This window comes from Sphaerodactylus townsendi, linkage group LG02 (assembly GCF_021028975.2).
Source record: "Sphaerodactylus townsendi isolate TG3544 linkage group LG02, MPM_Stown_v2.3, whole genome shotgun sequence".
NCBI lineage: Eukaryota > Metazoa > Chordata > Lepidosauria > Squamata > Sphaerodactylidae > Sphaerodactylus > Sphaerodactylus townsendi.
Window position 1 is genome coordinate 170897002 of NC_059426.1, and position 15031 is coordinate 170912032.

The window sequence follows — 15031 nt, forward strand, 5'->3', positions numbered from 1 at the left end:
TCCCTTCTCTCTGGACACAGTGTGTAACAGACTTCCCTCTGTGATAACAGCTCTGAAGATGCCAGCCGCAGATGCAGGCGAAACGTTAGGAACAAGATCCACCAGACCACGGCCACACAGCCCGGAAAACCCACCAGAACCAGTTGAATCTGGCCATGAAAGCCTTCGACAATATATTTAGAGTATCTCTACACCATAGCTTTCCCCCAACAGAGTCAGGCTGGGTGATACCAGATTAAAGGAAACTTACAACGTGATCCTAAAAAGAGTTGCATTCTTTTATAAGGCCGTTGATTTCAGCTCATTTTAGAAGGGTGTAATGCTGTTTGGGATAGCACTGATAGTCAATGGACAGCGACCACGGCCACACAGCCCGGAAAACCCACAGCAACCAGTTAAGAACATAAGAACGAGCCTGCTGGATCAGACCAGAGTCCATCTAGTCCAGCTCTCTGCTACTCGCAGTGGCCCACCAGGTGCCTTTGGGAGCTCACTTGAAGGATGTGAAAGCAATTTCCTTCTGCTGCTCCCGAGCACCTGGTCTGCTAAGGCATTTGCAACCTCAGATCAAGGAGGATCAAGTCGAATCCAGCTGTGAAAGCTTTCGACAAAGTAATGCTATATTAGCAAAACACACAGCTATCTGCTAGTGCGTGCGTGCTTGCGTGCTCAAACAAAGCAATAGAGTTAACTTTATAACCTCTGGGGTGCCTGCTTCTTGGCACGTAGGCAAAGGTGGTCAAGCAGACCACTGGTTAAACATCAGACCAGGTCATAAACAGTGACCTACACGAGTGCTTGAGATACAAACAGTTAACCCCTTGGTAGCTGGATTGTGTGAGACACTTGCAATTACCAAAAGTACTTCACTTGCAATTATCAAAAGTACTTCACATACACGCTACAGGGGTCAGTGCTATCAGTCACAGACCAGGAAAGGGATTTGGGCGTCTTAGTTGATAGTTCCATGGGAATGTCAACTCAATGCATGGCAGCTGTGAAAAAGGCAAACCCTATGCTGGGGATAATTAGGAAAGGAGTTGATAATAAAACTGCAAGGATTGTCATGCCCTTATATAAAGCCGTGGTGCGACCGCACTTGGAGTCCTGTGTTCAGTTCTGGTCGCCACATCTCAAAAAGGATATCGAAGAGATAGAAAAAGTGCAGAGAAGGGCAACGAGGATGATTGAGGGACTGGAGCACCTTCCTTATGAGGAGAGGCTGCAGCGTTTGGGACTCTTTAGTTTGGAGAGGAGACGTCTGAGGGGGGATATGATTGAAGTCTGTAAAATTATGCATGGGGTAGAAAATGTGGACAGAGAGAAATTTTTCTCTCTTTCTCACAATACTAGAACCAGGGGGCATTCATTGAAAATGCTGGGGGGAAGAATTAGGACTAACAAAAGGAAACACTTCTTCACGCAACGTGTGATTGGTGTTTGGAATATGCTGCCACAGGAGGTGGTGATGGCCACTAACCTGGATAGCTTTAAAAGGGGCTTGGACAAATTTATGGAGGAGAAGTTGGTTTATGGCTACCAATCTTGATCCTCTTTGACCTGAGACTGCAAATGCCTTAACAGTCCAGGTGTTTGGGAGCAACAGCAGCAGCAGGCCATTGCTTTCATCTCCTGCATGTGAGCTCCCAAAGGCACCTGGTGGGCCACTTCAAGTAGCAGAGAGCTGGACTAGATGGATTCTGGTCTGATCCAGCAGGCTTGTTCTTATGTTCTTATGTTCTTAAAAGCAGTCCTCCTCCAGCTTCTGTGGTCCCGTCCGAACTGAAAACATACCCAACCTTGACCGTACAGGATTGGGAAGATTCCTACAATCTCAGTAGTGCTTCCCTGGGCTTGTCGGGATCTCTGTCCGCAGATATCTCAGACAACGGCAGAACCAGATCAGCAGACGTTTGCCACAGCAATCCTGCATTGCCAAAGGGCAACCCTAAAAAGAGCAATTGGCTTCCTACATGGAAGAGGAAACTGCCCTGAAGATTGGGCGCTTTAGAGGCAGAACCTGAATTCACAACTTGACGCCAGCTCTCCAGATTTCCCTTTGTTACCGATGTTATATAAACCATTAAAATCTTGGACAGGTATCTCGGCTGCCCCTTACCTGTCCAATGTAACATCTACGAAATGCCGCTGGGCCTTTTCCAGGGCCTGTTTTGTCGCCTTTCCATCAGCCAATCTAATGGGCAGATTTCAAAAAATCCCACGACATAGGAGATTATGTGTTTGTAACTCAGGGGAAGTGGAACTCTGTGTTACATATTCTATTGCATTGCGAACTCCATAAAGGGGAAAGGGAGGCTTTAATTCATCCATTGTTTATTCAGTACAGAAATTTAACTAGAGTTAATTCCGATTCAGTTCTTGTGAGAATTTTACTGGAAGACCGAGTTTCTTTTATATCTCAGCAGGTAGCTAAATTTTGTATGCTGGCACATAATAAGCGAAGAATCATGTTAGGACCAAGAGCCAGTCCATATGAAGGTGACCGTAATACCCTGTTTCCCCGAATATAAGACATCCCCTAAAAATAAGACATAGTAGAGGTTTTGCTGAAGTGCAAAATATAAGGCATCCCCTGAAAGTAAGACGTAGCAAAGTTTTTGTTTGGAAGCATGCCCGACGAACAGAACGCAGAAAAATAAGACATCCCCTGAAAATAAGACATAGCGCATCTTTGGGAGCAAAAATTAATATAAGACACTGTCTTATTTTCGGGGAAACATGGTAATGCTACAAGCTGATGATATTTTTTGTGTATAGACTTATACCATGGATTTCTGTGCAAATTCGATTTTTCTTTTGTTTATTGTTCTTCCTTTTTCTTGTTATTCTCTACTCTTTTTTGCTGGCCTAATGGCCGTAATAAAACTGACTAATAAAACTGGCTAAACTGACGCCAGTTCTCCAATATGCTCCCAACTGGCAGTAGAAAGCGCCATCAAATCACCGTCAACTTAAATCCTGCGGGGTTTTGCGGGACAAGAGGAAAGCAGAGGTGGTTTGCCATTGCCGGCCACCATGTAGTAGCCCCGGGCTTCCTCAGCGGTCCCCCATCCAAATACTAACCAGGGTTGACCCTGCTTAGCAGAGGAAATCTGACAAGATCAGGCCAGCCTGGGCTAGCATAGTTAGGGCAGCTCCCAAGTCATTATTATTTATTATTAATGTTGCAATTATACCACATCAGAGTACCCACAGAACAGCACGGATAACTCCCAAGAGATCTCTTACCCAAATACTGACCGCGCCCCAACCACTTAGCTTTACTAAGGTTTGCTGCGTCACGTATCTCCAAACCCTACCCTAGAAGAAGAAGAATTTGGATTTATATCCTGCTTTTCTCAACCGCAAAGAGTTTCAAAGTGGTTTACAAGCTCCTTCCCTTCCTCTTCCTATAACGGACGCATCATCATCATCACATAACCTTTATTAGGCATCGAAACAAGGACAAATATAACATAAATAGATATTAAAACAAGATCCAGTTCTCTTATGTCGTTCTTGAGTACAGGTAGCAATCACTTGCAGAATAAATGTTGTGGTCTTTTCTAATACAGGAATTTCTAGTACAGCAGGAATGCAGGAGTGCGGAAGCACATCTGGTTCACCAGATAAGCCTCAGCCACTCAGGTGCAGGAGTGGGGAATCAAACCCAGTTCTCCAGATTAGAATCCACCTGCTCTTCACCACTACTACGCTACGCTGAATTTCAAAGAAAAATGGAAAACACATTTGGGTGCTGTGTGGTTTCTGGGCTGTATGGCCGAGTTCTAGCAGCATTCTCTCCTGACGTTTCGCCTGCATCTGTGGCTGGCATCTTCAGAGGACCTGAGTCGCCAGCCACAGATGCAGGCGAAACGTCAGGAGAGAATGCTGCCAGAACACGGCCATACAGCCCGGAAACCACACAGCACCCCAGTGATTCCGGCCGTGAAAGCCTTCAACAATACACGGAAAACATATTATTTATATTATTCCTCAAAAATGTCACGTGTAAAGGAGCAGCAGTGGCGTAGTGGTTATGTCAGGATGCCATTCCTGTGAAGGGAGGGGAGCTGTGGGAATGTGCTCTGTTTTTCCTTTGCTTTGCAGGTGCTTATCACGAAACCTGCCCTTGAAGTTCTGAGGTTGAATCTGACTCACTGTTACTTTTGGTTCACATGGGGGGGGGGGGATTGCTACATTATATTATCAACAGTTTTGTCTTCTGTTGTTGCTCTGCCGTCAAGAATAAAATCCTTGAACCCATCAAACGAGTTGTTCTATGAACTGAGAGTTTGACAGGTTAAGAGCAGGTGCACTCTAATCTGGAGGAACCGGGTTTGATTCCCCACTCTGCCGCCTGAGCTGTGGAGGCTTACCTGGGGAATTCAGATTAGCCTGTGCACTCCCACACACGCCAGCTGGGTGACCTTGGGCTAGTCACAGCTTCTCGGAGCTCTCTCAGCCCCACCCACCTCACAGGGTGTTTGTTGTGAGGGGGGAAGGGCAAGGAGATTGTAAGCCTCTTTGAGTCTCCTACAGGAGAGAAAGGGGGGATATAAATCCAACTCTTCTTCTTCGAAAGTTATTTGTAAAGGTGTACGTGGAAAGTTCAGACCCTTGCGAGGCTTCCTTTACTTAGATCAGGGGTCTTCAAACTATGGCCCTCCAGATGTTCATAGACTACAATTCCCATGAGCCCTACCACTTGGCCATTCTGGCAGGGGCTGATGGGAATTGTAGTCCATGGACATCTGGAGGGCCATAGTTTGAAGACCCCTGACTTAGATCAAGGGTCTCCAAAGTGATCAATATCGACCCCCTCGGGGTCAGTGGGACTATCCAAGGGGTCACTAAGTGTCTAGAAATCAAAAAGGGGTCGATAATGAACTTTTGGGTCAAAAGCTGATTTTATACAAATATTAATCACTAAATATTATCAATAATAAGTTGTAACTTAAATTTATTGTGTCATTTTATGTATTTTATGTATTTCGTGCTGTCTTTCTTATACAGACAGCAGGAAATACATAAAATACATACAATGATCCAATAAATTTAAATTACAACTTATTATTGATAATATTTAGTGATTGATTTATTTTACACGCCTGGGGGGCGACGAAGGATCAAAGGTTCCATGACCTAAAGAGTTTGGAAGGCCCTGACCCAAACGCTCCATGCCGAACCCAGTTCCCGAATTTTGTATGCGTTGCCAGCCACATCCAAACAGGGTATGCCCGAACAAGGCTATTACAACGTTGCACTGAACCTGCCCAAACAAGGGAGGCGATGGGTATCGAACTCAAGGATCCGCAGAGACATTCAAAGCTCAGGGGAGGCCAATTTTTCAAAGCAGCACTGCCAAGACTGAGGAAAATGTGGCGCCAGAACACAGAAGAAGAAGAAGAAGAAGAAGAAGAAGAAGAAGAAGAAGAAGAAGAAGAAGAAGAAGAAGAAGAAGAAGAAGAAGAAGAAGAAGAAGAAGAAGAAGAAGAAGAGGAGGAGGAGGAGGAGGAGGAGGAGGAGGAGGAGGAGTTTGGATTTATATCCCCCCTTTCTCTCCTGCAGGAGACTCAAAGGAGCTTACAATCTCCTTGCCCTTCCCCCCTCACAACAAACACCCTGTGAAGTGGGTGGGGCTGAGAGAGCTCCGAGAAGCTGTGACTAGCCCAAGGTCACCCAGCTGGCGTGTGTGGGAGTGCACAGGCCAATCTGAATTCCCCAGATAAGCCTCCACAGCTCAGGCGGCAGAGCGCGGAATCAAACCCGGTTCCTCCAGATTAGTTACACGAGCTCTTAACCTCCTACGCCACTGCTGCTCCTCGAGCTCTTAACCTCCTACGCCACAGCTGCAAACCAGAGTCACGACAGCTTTTCTCTCTAGGAGAGAACCAACACAGTTGCTAATTTAGCAAGAAAAGAGGGTCGTCAGGTCCAAGCGGGGTTCACGGCCAAAAGACTTTCGATTCCTCCCTTTCGCTTGCCCAAAGCAGGGCATGCCGTGCCCTTTCTCAGCTCAGCACTGACGGAGACATGCTCAGTCCTGAAAACGATATAATCTAAAAGAGACGCACTGCTTCCAGCTTCCCTGCGAATACATGCTGCGGGTGAGGTTTACCTATTTACAGGTGCCCTGGATGCGCTACAGAAGTCACGTTGAGAATGAAAGAGGGTTTCTGAGTGTGTGACCTTGTCAAGCCCTGGATCTGTTAGCAATATTGGACTCAGCGATTGCAATCGAAAGCCTTTATTGACAGGCGACAGTATGGCCACAGAAGAAGCCGGTTCTAAAGACTGTCTTCTCAAGCACCCCTTTTTTATGCCCACCGAGGTGCACCCCCCCTTCCCCTTCATCCCCCCGGAGATATCAAAGCAAGAGCAGTACAGACAGTGGTGGGATCCAAAAATTTTAGTAACAGGTTCCCATGGTGGTGGGATTCAAACTGTGATGTAGCGCCAATGGGGCTGGGCGGGGCACGAGGGGGCACGGCCGGGCATTCTGGGGGCGGGGCATTCCTGGGCGGGACTGTGGCAAGGACACAGCCGCTGCGCCAGTGCTTGGGCGGGAAACGAATGCACGCAGGCGCAGGCTGCCACGCACGCCAGTGCATCTCCTGCTAGACTGCTTCAAGTTCTGTGCGCTACTGCTGAGAGGAGGGGCGTAACTAAGGCAAAAATCACGTGGCAAAATCACCCATTAGTAACCCCCTCTTGGCACACACAAATAATTAGTAACCCACTCTCGGGAACCTGTGAGAACCTGCTGGATCCCGCCTCTGAGTACAGAGCAGGCTTGTGAGAGCCTTTAGATCTCAAGGCCAAACGAGGGGCTATCAGCCTTACTGGCGCTTTGGGAACAATCTACATTGCTACAGGTTACAAAGCACAAAGACAGCAGGAAACCGAAAGTAGAGGAAATCCATTAAGATGACAGAAACCAGGATTTGAATGTTGAATGTTCCGCCTGACAGATCTTAAATTTCGCCTTTATGATGTCGCAGGCAACATCTCTGCAGAAACTGTGACAAGCGCCAAGGCTTCTTGCTGGAAACGGAGCCCTCTTGAGCTGGCGGATCTGTAACCGCCGGGTGGGAACAACCCAATTGCAGGAAATTTTGAAGAATGAAAGAGTCACTCTTTCTCTTAATATGCAGATTTACGAGGCCTTGGGGGCCTTGAGTGAACCCAGAATTATGGCTGACCTCCGGGCAACAGCTGCCTTGGAGGAAATCGTAGCTTTGGGGGTGAGCTCTACGGCATCGCAACCTGCCGAGCTCCCCTTCTCCTCTTCAGTCTCTGCCCCCAAATCTCCAGGAATTTCCTACATAAGAACATAAGAACAGGCCAGCTGGATCAGACCAGAGTCCATCTAGTCCAGCTCTCTGCTACTCGCAGTGGCCCACCAGGTGCCTTTGGGAGCTCACGGGCAGGATGTGAAAGCAACGGCCTTCTGCGGCTGTTGCTCCTGAGCACCTGGTCTGCTAAGGCATTTGCAATCTCAGATCAAGGAGGATCAAAATTGGTAGCCATACATCGGACTTCTCCTCCATAAATCTGTCCAAGCCCCTTTTAAAGCTATCCAGGTTAGTGGCCATCACCACATCCTGTGGCAGCATAGAGTTGGTGACCCTAACTGGAGCAGATCTGCCTGCTAGGGGACGACCCCATCTCAAAGAAACTTCTGGAGCCTTCCCAAGCGAACAGATTCTGAGGCTCATTCCGCACACGCAGAATCATGCACTTTCAAACTGCTTTCAATGCTCTTTGAAGCTGTGCGGAACGGCAAAATTCACTTGCAAACTGTTGTGAAAGTGGTTTGAAAAGGCATTATTTTGCGTGTGCGGAAGGGGCCTAACTTAGGCCCCTTCCGCACACGCAGAATAATGCACTTTCAATCCACTTTCAATGCACTTTGCAGCTGCATTGTACTGTGTGGAATCCACTTGCAAACAGCCGTGAAAGTGGATTGAAAGAGCATCATTCTGCATGTGCGGAAGGGGCCTTAGAGCCGTGCAACAGTCCTTTTTTTCCTGCCAGGGCTTAAAGTAGACAGCAGTGCATTTTTCATCTGGGGAATACTGCCCAGGAGGAGAAGAATAATGCCTCGAAATCCAGCCTGGGGATTCCTGGCTTCCCCCTTTTAAAAAAAAAGAAAAAAAAAGAGTAAGCCTGTAAGCTATTTTCTGCATGCGACTTTGAAGGCTAATGAGATTATATGTCAGCTCTATTCCTATAAGCAAGCATCAACACAGATTTTCATCAGAAATCCCTAACACACAGGGGTGCCGGCTACGGATTGAAAAAGGAGAGTTTGGATTTATACCCTGCTTTTCCTCTTCCCACAACAGACACCTTGTAAGGTAGGTGGGGCTGAGAGAGTTCTGAGAGAACTGTGACTGGGCCACGGTCACCCCAGCAGGCTCCATGTGAAGGAGCGGGGAAACAAATCCAGTTCACCGGATAAGAGTCTGCCGTTCATGTGGAGGCGTGGGGGATCGAACCCGGTTCTCCAGATTAGAGTCCACCGCTCTTATCCACTATACCACACTGGAGATTTGGGGGTTGCAGCCTTCAGAGGGCAGGGTTTGAGGAGGGGAAGGACTTGGTGTATAATACCATAGAGTCCTCCTTTTCCCCAGGGGAATTGTTCTCTGTCACTAGACCAAGAAGAAGAAGAAGAAGAAGAAGAAGAAGAAGAAGAAGAAGAAGAAGAAGAAGAAGAAGAAGAAGAAGAAGAAGAAGAAGAAGAAGAAGAAGAACAACAACAACAACAACAACAACAACAACAACAACAAGAACAAGAAGAACAAGAAGAACAAGAAATAGAAGAAGAAATAGAAGAAGAAGAAGAAGAAGAAGAAGAAGAAGAAGAAGAAGAAGAAGAAGAAGAAGAAGAAGAAGAAGAGAGGAGGAAGAGGAGGAGGAGAAGAAGAGAGGAGGAGGAGGAGGAGGAGGAGGAGTTTGGATTTATATCCCCCCTTTCTCTCCTGCAGGAGACTCAAAGGGGCTTACAATCTCCTTGCCCTTCCCCCCTCACAACAAACACCCTGTGAGGTAGGTGGGGCTGAGAGAACTCTGAGAAGCTGTGACTAGCCCAAGGTCACCCAGCTGGCGGGTGTGGGAGTGCGCAAGCTAATCTGAATTCCCCAGATAAGCCTCCACAGCTCAGGCGGCAGAGCTGGGAATCAAACCCGGTTCCTCCAGATTAGATACACGAGCTCTTAACCTCCTACGCCACTGCTGCTCCAATTAGACCAGCTCTAATAGTGGAAGATCTCCAGCTCAACAAAATGTAAAAATATCAGCAACCAAGACAATCTCTCTTTTACAGCTCAAAAATGGGCAGCGCAGATTCCACGTCTTTCCTTGCTTCTTGTGACACAGTCTTTCCTTCAAATGGGCTAAGTAGGAATCTGCTGTCTCTCTGCCTATAAAAGCGGGGTTACGTAAGCCACCTTCTCCATGTCAGCGGCTGCTGGCTCAAATGTCAAGTTTACAAACCTGTCCTCGTAAAAAAAACCGTATAAAAGCCCGAATCCCTTCATGATTAGTAAGATCCTGAATCGTATCCAGGTCCTATAATAAACCCAAGAAGGCAGTGTTCCTATAAAACTCCAAGGGCAGAAGACAACCATTCAAGGAAACAACCCCAGAGACGTTGACCTGTAGAACGGGAACACTTTAAGACAAATTACCTTCTCTTTGGCTTGCTTTTAAGCATGCCGGTAGGGGATGCAATGTTAACCTCCACTCAGGGTTACCAGCTCAGAGGCCCCCTTCCGCACATGCAGAATAAGGCACTTTCAATCCACTTTCACAACTGTTTGAAAGTGGATTTTGCTATTCCGCACAGTAAAATCCAGCTGCAAAGTGCATCGGAAGTGGATTGAAAGTGCATTATTCTGCAGGTGCGGAAGGGGCCTGAGTTGAGCAGTTCCTGGAGGTTTGGGGGTGGAGCCTGAGACACGTGAAATTTGGGAAAGGGAGGAGTCTCGGCTGAGATAGAACCTGCCCTTCAAACCTGCCATTTCCTTCTGGAAAACTGAGCTCTGTAGTCCGGAGATCAGTTGAAACTCCAGAAGAATTCAGCCCCGCCCCCCTTTCAAGATTGACAACCCTATATAGAATTATCAACTTCGGGTTGGTCAATTCCTGGCGGTTTTTTGGGGGTGGAGATTGTGGAAGGTGGTTTTTTGGGGAGGGACATCAGCAATGTATGATGCCAATGCAGCCATTTTATTCAAGGAAACTTAGGCCCCTTCCGCACATGCAAAATAATGCACTTTCAATCCACTTTCAATGCACTTTGCTCACAACCCACAGCCCATGTGAATGGTATACCTTCGACCCAGAAGATTCCACGTAATTCCCTGGACCATGCTGAAGTTCCACAGAAGGCATCCTCAGTACAGAAAGGTTCCTCAGCAAATAATCCAACATGGATACCACTGTCTGGAAGTAAAGGGTTGGGCCCTACTGGTCTCCTCAGCTAATAGTGGTGTCTTATGTTGGCCTAAGAGACTCTTCTGTGCCTTTTGCACCAGAAGAAGGCACCACTGTTAGCTGGACAGAGTGGTAAGGTACAACTTCGACATCCATGGATCAAGCCCAAGGCAGGACCATCTATCTACCAACTCCCTGTGCCAGACTCTCCCTGTGCCAGAACCACCAATGGAAGAAGAAGAAGAAGAAGAAGAAGAAGAAGAAGAGGAAGAAGAAGAAGAAGAAGAAGAAGAAGAAGAAGAAGAGCAAGAAGAAGAAGAACAAGAAGAAGAAGAACAACAACAACAACAACAACAAGAACAAGAAGAACAAGAAGAACAAGAAGAACAACAAGAAGAAGAAATAGAAGAAGAAGAAGAAGAAGAAGAAGAAGAAGAAGAAGAAGAAGAAGAAGAAGAAGAAGAAGAAGAAGAAGAAGAAGAAGAAGAAGAAGAGGAGGAGGAGGAGGAGGAGGAAAAGGAGGAGGAGGAGTTTGGATTTATATCCCCCCTTTCTCTCCTGCAGGAGACTCAAAGGGGCTTACAATCTCCTTGCCCTTCCCCCCTCACAACAAACACCCTGTGAGGTAGGTGGGGCTGAGAGAACTCTGAGAAGCTGTGACTAGCCCAAGGTCACCCAGCTGGCGGGTGTGGGAGTGCGCAAGCTAATCTGAATTCCCCAGATAAGCCTCCACAGCTCAGGCGGCAGAGCTGGGAATCAAACCCGGTTCCTCCAGATTAGATACACGAGCTCTTAACCTCCTACGCCACTGCTACTCCTCCTGGAGTACGTCAGAAAGACAGAAGCACGTATTTCTCATGAGATTCTAACAGATTCATAGCTCCGGATGACTTCTGCAATGGAGTGAAGTCACACACTTCATAATCTATCTTTAAAAATAAGTACCACGCATTAGGAAAGCCAGAGAGGAAAATAACAGGGGCCTAGCCAAGAAGCTGGAAGAAAATCAGTTCTCGTTCCCATCTGGCCAAAGAAGGTGGGCAACACTCATCCACAGAGTCGCCCCAAAGAAATATTATTTGGCACAGCTTCACTCTAGGTACCATCTTGACAGTGTGCACGAATGTCCTTTATAGGTCCAAGAAGACAGGGGTAGTTGGGGGGGGGGCAGTTAGCAGACAAGAAATCACAAGTTTTCACAGTGGATTCAGGATGGACAAAGATAATATTTCTTCATTCAAAGAGCAACTTGAGTTGTGGACTTCGCTGCCAGTGGAGATAGTTATGGCTGTGAGCACAGGGACTTCTCCTATGAAGAATCAAGCCCTTCAAACCTATGATTGCCATGTGCAATTTTGTGTCTTGGGCCGAGAGAAGCCAAGATCAGGGAGAAACGGTGTGGTCTCGCTCACCTGTAAATGATGCCTTTCTCGTGGAGGAACATGAGAGCGGAGATGATTTCTGCAGCGTAGAACCGGGCTCGGGCTTCATCGAAGCGACGAGATTTCTGAATGTGGAACATCAGGTCCCCTCCGTTCACAAACTCCATGACGAAAAAGAGGCGGTCCTAACAGAAGACAGAAGATGGCAACGTCAACAGGGGCCAGTTCAAAGGAGTTGCTTTTCCCACCTGGATCAACTTGTAGCAAAGGATGCTCTGAAACAAACACAAGTGCTTTCCCAGAATGACAGTTCATCTCAAGGCTGGTTCTCCTTTGGAAAATGACAGCTTTGGAGAGTAGACTCCTCGCAGTGGTGGCCAACCTATGGTGCTCCAGATGTTCTCCTGTGGAAAATGACTGCTTTGGAGAGTAGACTCCTCGCAGTGGTGGCCAACCTATGGTGCTCCAGATGTTCACGGACTACGATTCCCGTCATGGCCAACTGGCCATGCTGGCAGGGGCTGATGGGAATTGTAGTCCATGAGCATCTGGAGCACCATAGGTTGGCCACCCCTACGAGTCTATGGCATTGTACCATGCTGAGGTCCCTCCCATCTCCAACACCACCCTCCCTAGTCTTCTTATATTGAGGATAAGTATGGAAGAATGAAGCTTCACCAACAAAAGAAGAATGGATGACCCAAGTTATAGAATACCTAAATATGGACAGATTATCGACGAGATTGAAAGAACTCCCACGAGAAAAGTTTTTGAAAACTTGGGGCAGCTTATTATATATCTAGAAAAGAGTTCAAAGGATAAAATGATTGAAGAATATATAATATGAAATGGTTTACAAAATGATATTGCAATAAGTTAATCTGCAAAAAAGTAATATCATAGAATGAATTGTAGACCTTTATTAAGGGGAAAATAAACATGGATTCAGTTACTTAACAGGGGAAGTACAAAGCAATAAGTATTGGGCAGTTACAATCACAATAAAAGGGATAAAATCATGATTATGGGATATTGAAAGGGCCTAGATAAGAAGAGAAATGTATTTAAATTAAAATATGAAGGACATATAGTATTATGAAACACAAGGTATATTTGTAGGTTAAATATTAAAAATATGAAATGAAAAATAAGGCAGTATAGTATAGATATTTAAGTTTAATAAAGCTAAATAATAAATTACCAAAGAATAGTGAAGTAACTGATTTGATTTAGATGTATTGAATTATGTGTTATTGTTGTGGGTAATTGGGGTTGGGTAGATTATGTTTGGGTAACTGTGAATGTGGGTCATTTGTTACTTGTTCCATGTTAATATTTGTTGATGTCTTATGTGTTTCAATGGTTTCGTGTATGTTTTATGTTCAGTGTGTTTTTTTAAAGAAGGAAATTAATAAAAAGTATTATGTAAGAGAGCAGCGGCCAGCCTGAGTAGACAATACGGAACCTGATGGACCAAAGGTCTGATCTGACCACTGACAAGGCAGCAGGTGACATGAAACACCTCCACCTGAGACCCTGGAGAGCAGCTGCCAGCCTGAGCAGACAATACGGAACCTGATGGACCAAAGGTCTGGTTTGACCATTGACAAGGCCATTGAAGATCAGGTGTTGTGAAAGACCTTTGGCTGAGACCCTGGAGAAAGGCTGCCGGCCTGAGCAGACAATACTGACCTTGAAGGATCAATGGTCTGACTTACTAAAAGGCAGCTTCTTGTGTTCATGAGGGAATATCAGGTCAAAGGATGGACTGAGAATACTTTCCACTGGGCAGAGAGCAGTGCTTGGTTCTGCCCACCAGCTCTTAGCTCTTAGGTAGGGTTTGACTCCTCTGCTCGGTTTTACAGCTTTTAGTGTAGTCCAGCTTATTAATTCCTGATTTGATGGACTATGTGGCTTATTTTAACTCATTATTTGGGTCCTGTTTCGTTTTAAAATGATGGGTCTTTGTAGAAACAGTTTTTACGCATCGCGCTTTTGATTGTACATCGCCCCAAGCCAGACATGGGAGGGGCAATTAACAAATCTAATACACAAACAAACAAACAAACAAATAACTTTTCGTCTGCATCTGTGGCTGGCATCTCCAGAGGTTTGTCAAGGAGAGATACACATCTTACCATGACCTGCCTCTGAAGATGCCAGGCATAGATGCGGATAAAATGTTAGGCGCATAAAACCTATTGGACCATCTCACCCCATACATCCCGGGTCGTACCCTCCGCTCAGCGGAGGCAAACTTGCTGGTGGTCCCCTGCCCCTCTATGATGTGGCTGGCCTCCACACGGGCCAGGGCGTTTACTGCCCTGGACCCTGCCTGGTGGAACACCCTTCCTCCAGCAGTTAGGGCCCTGCGGGACCTTGGGGAGTTCCGCAGGGCCTGTAAAACTGAGCTGTTCCACCGGGCTTTTGGGGGGACCGGCCGCTGATTCCGCCCCTCTCATTGCCCTGTTTACTGGCTGTGCACCTGACCATCTGACCATCTGCCAGCCCCCTCCCAGAATTTGTCCACTCCCAGGTTTTGATCACTGGGGTGTGATGCCAGACGCCCCTTATTATTAATTATTAACTATTTATTGTGGAATGCTGCTGCTATAGTTTTAAGATTTGTATTTTAACTGGGGTTATTCGATTTGTTTTATTATGGTTGTTGTTGTTTTGTTGTACACCACCCTGAGCCCTTCGGGAGTAGGGCGGTTTATCAAATAAAATAAAATCAATCAACAAACAAACAAACAAACAAACAAACAAACAGACAGGCAGACAGACAGACAGACAGACAGACAAACAAACAACCAGGCAGTGGCCACATAGCCTGGAAAACCCACAAAAGTCAGTTGATTTTGGCTGTGAAAGCCGACGATACACTCTGTACTATGACTTTGCCAGGCAAGGCATAAATTATACAGGCCAAGAATCAAACAATACTGCTGGGTCTGCATAATTCATGGGGGGTCACAGAGTCTAGCTGTCCTGGATTACCCATTAGAGCAGAAGTCTGATTGATTTAAACCCGAAAGTGTGCGTGCTCTCAGCCACCCTCTCTTGCGGTGGCTGACGATTCTAGGAAACGGCCAGGAAGAGGAGGAACCAACGAGAAACCAAGATGGCCCAAAATCTGTGGCTTTAGCAAGAGAAATTGCATTGTGCAACTTTTCTGGATTCGAACCAAGCCAGACCGAGAA

The 15031-nt window shown here is 46.5% G+C and overlaps 1 protein-coding gene across 1 annotated transcript in view; it reads right to left on the reverse strand.

Moving 5' to 3' along the window:
* Nucleotides 1-15031, reverse strand: part of PRKCH (protein kinase C eta) — a 139074-nt gene that overhangs the window by 22578 nt on the left and 101465 nt on the right. The window contains exon 10 of the mRNA XM_048486786.1: nucleotides 11859-12013. Coding sequence (XP_048342743.1) covers nucleotides 11859-12013 — 155 coding nt within the window. The remainder of the gene's footprint in view (nucleotides 1-11858; nucleotides 12014-15031) is intronic.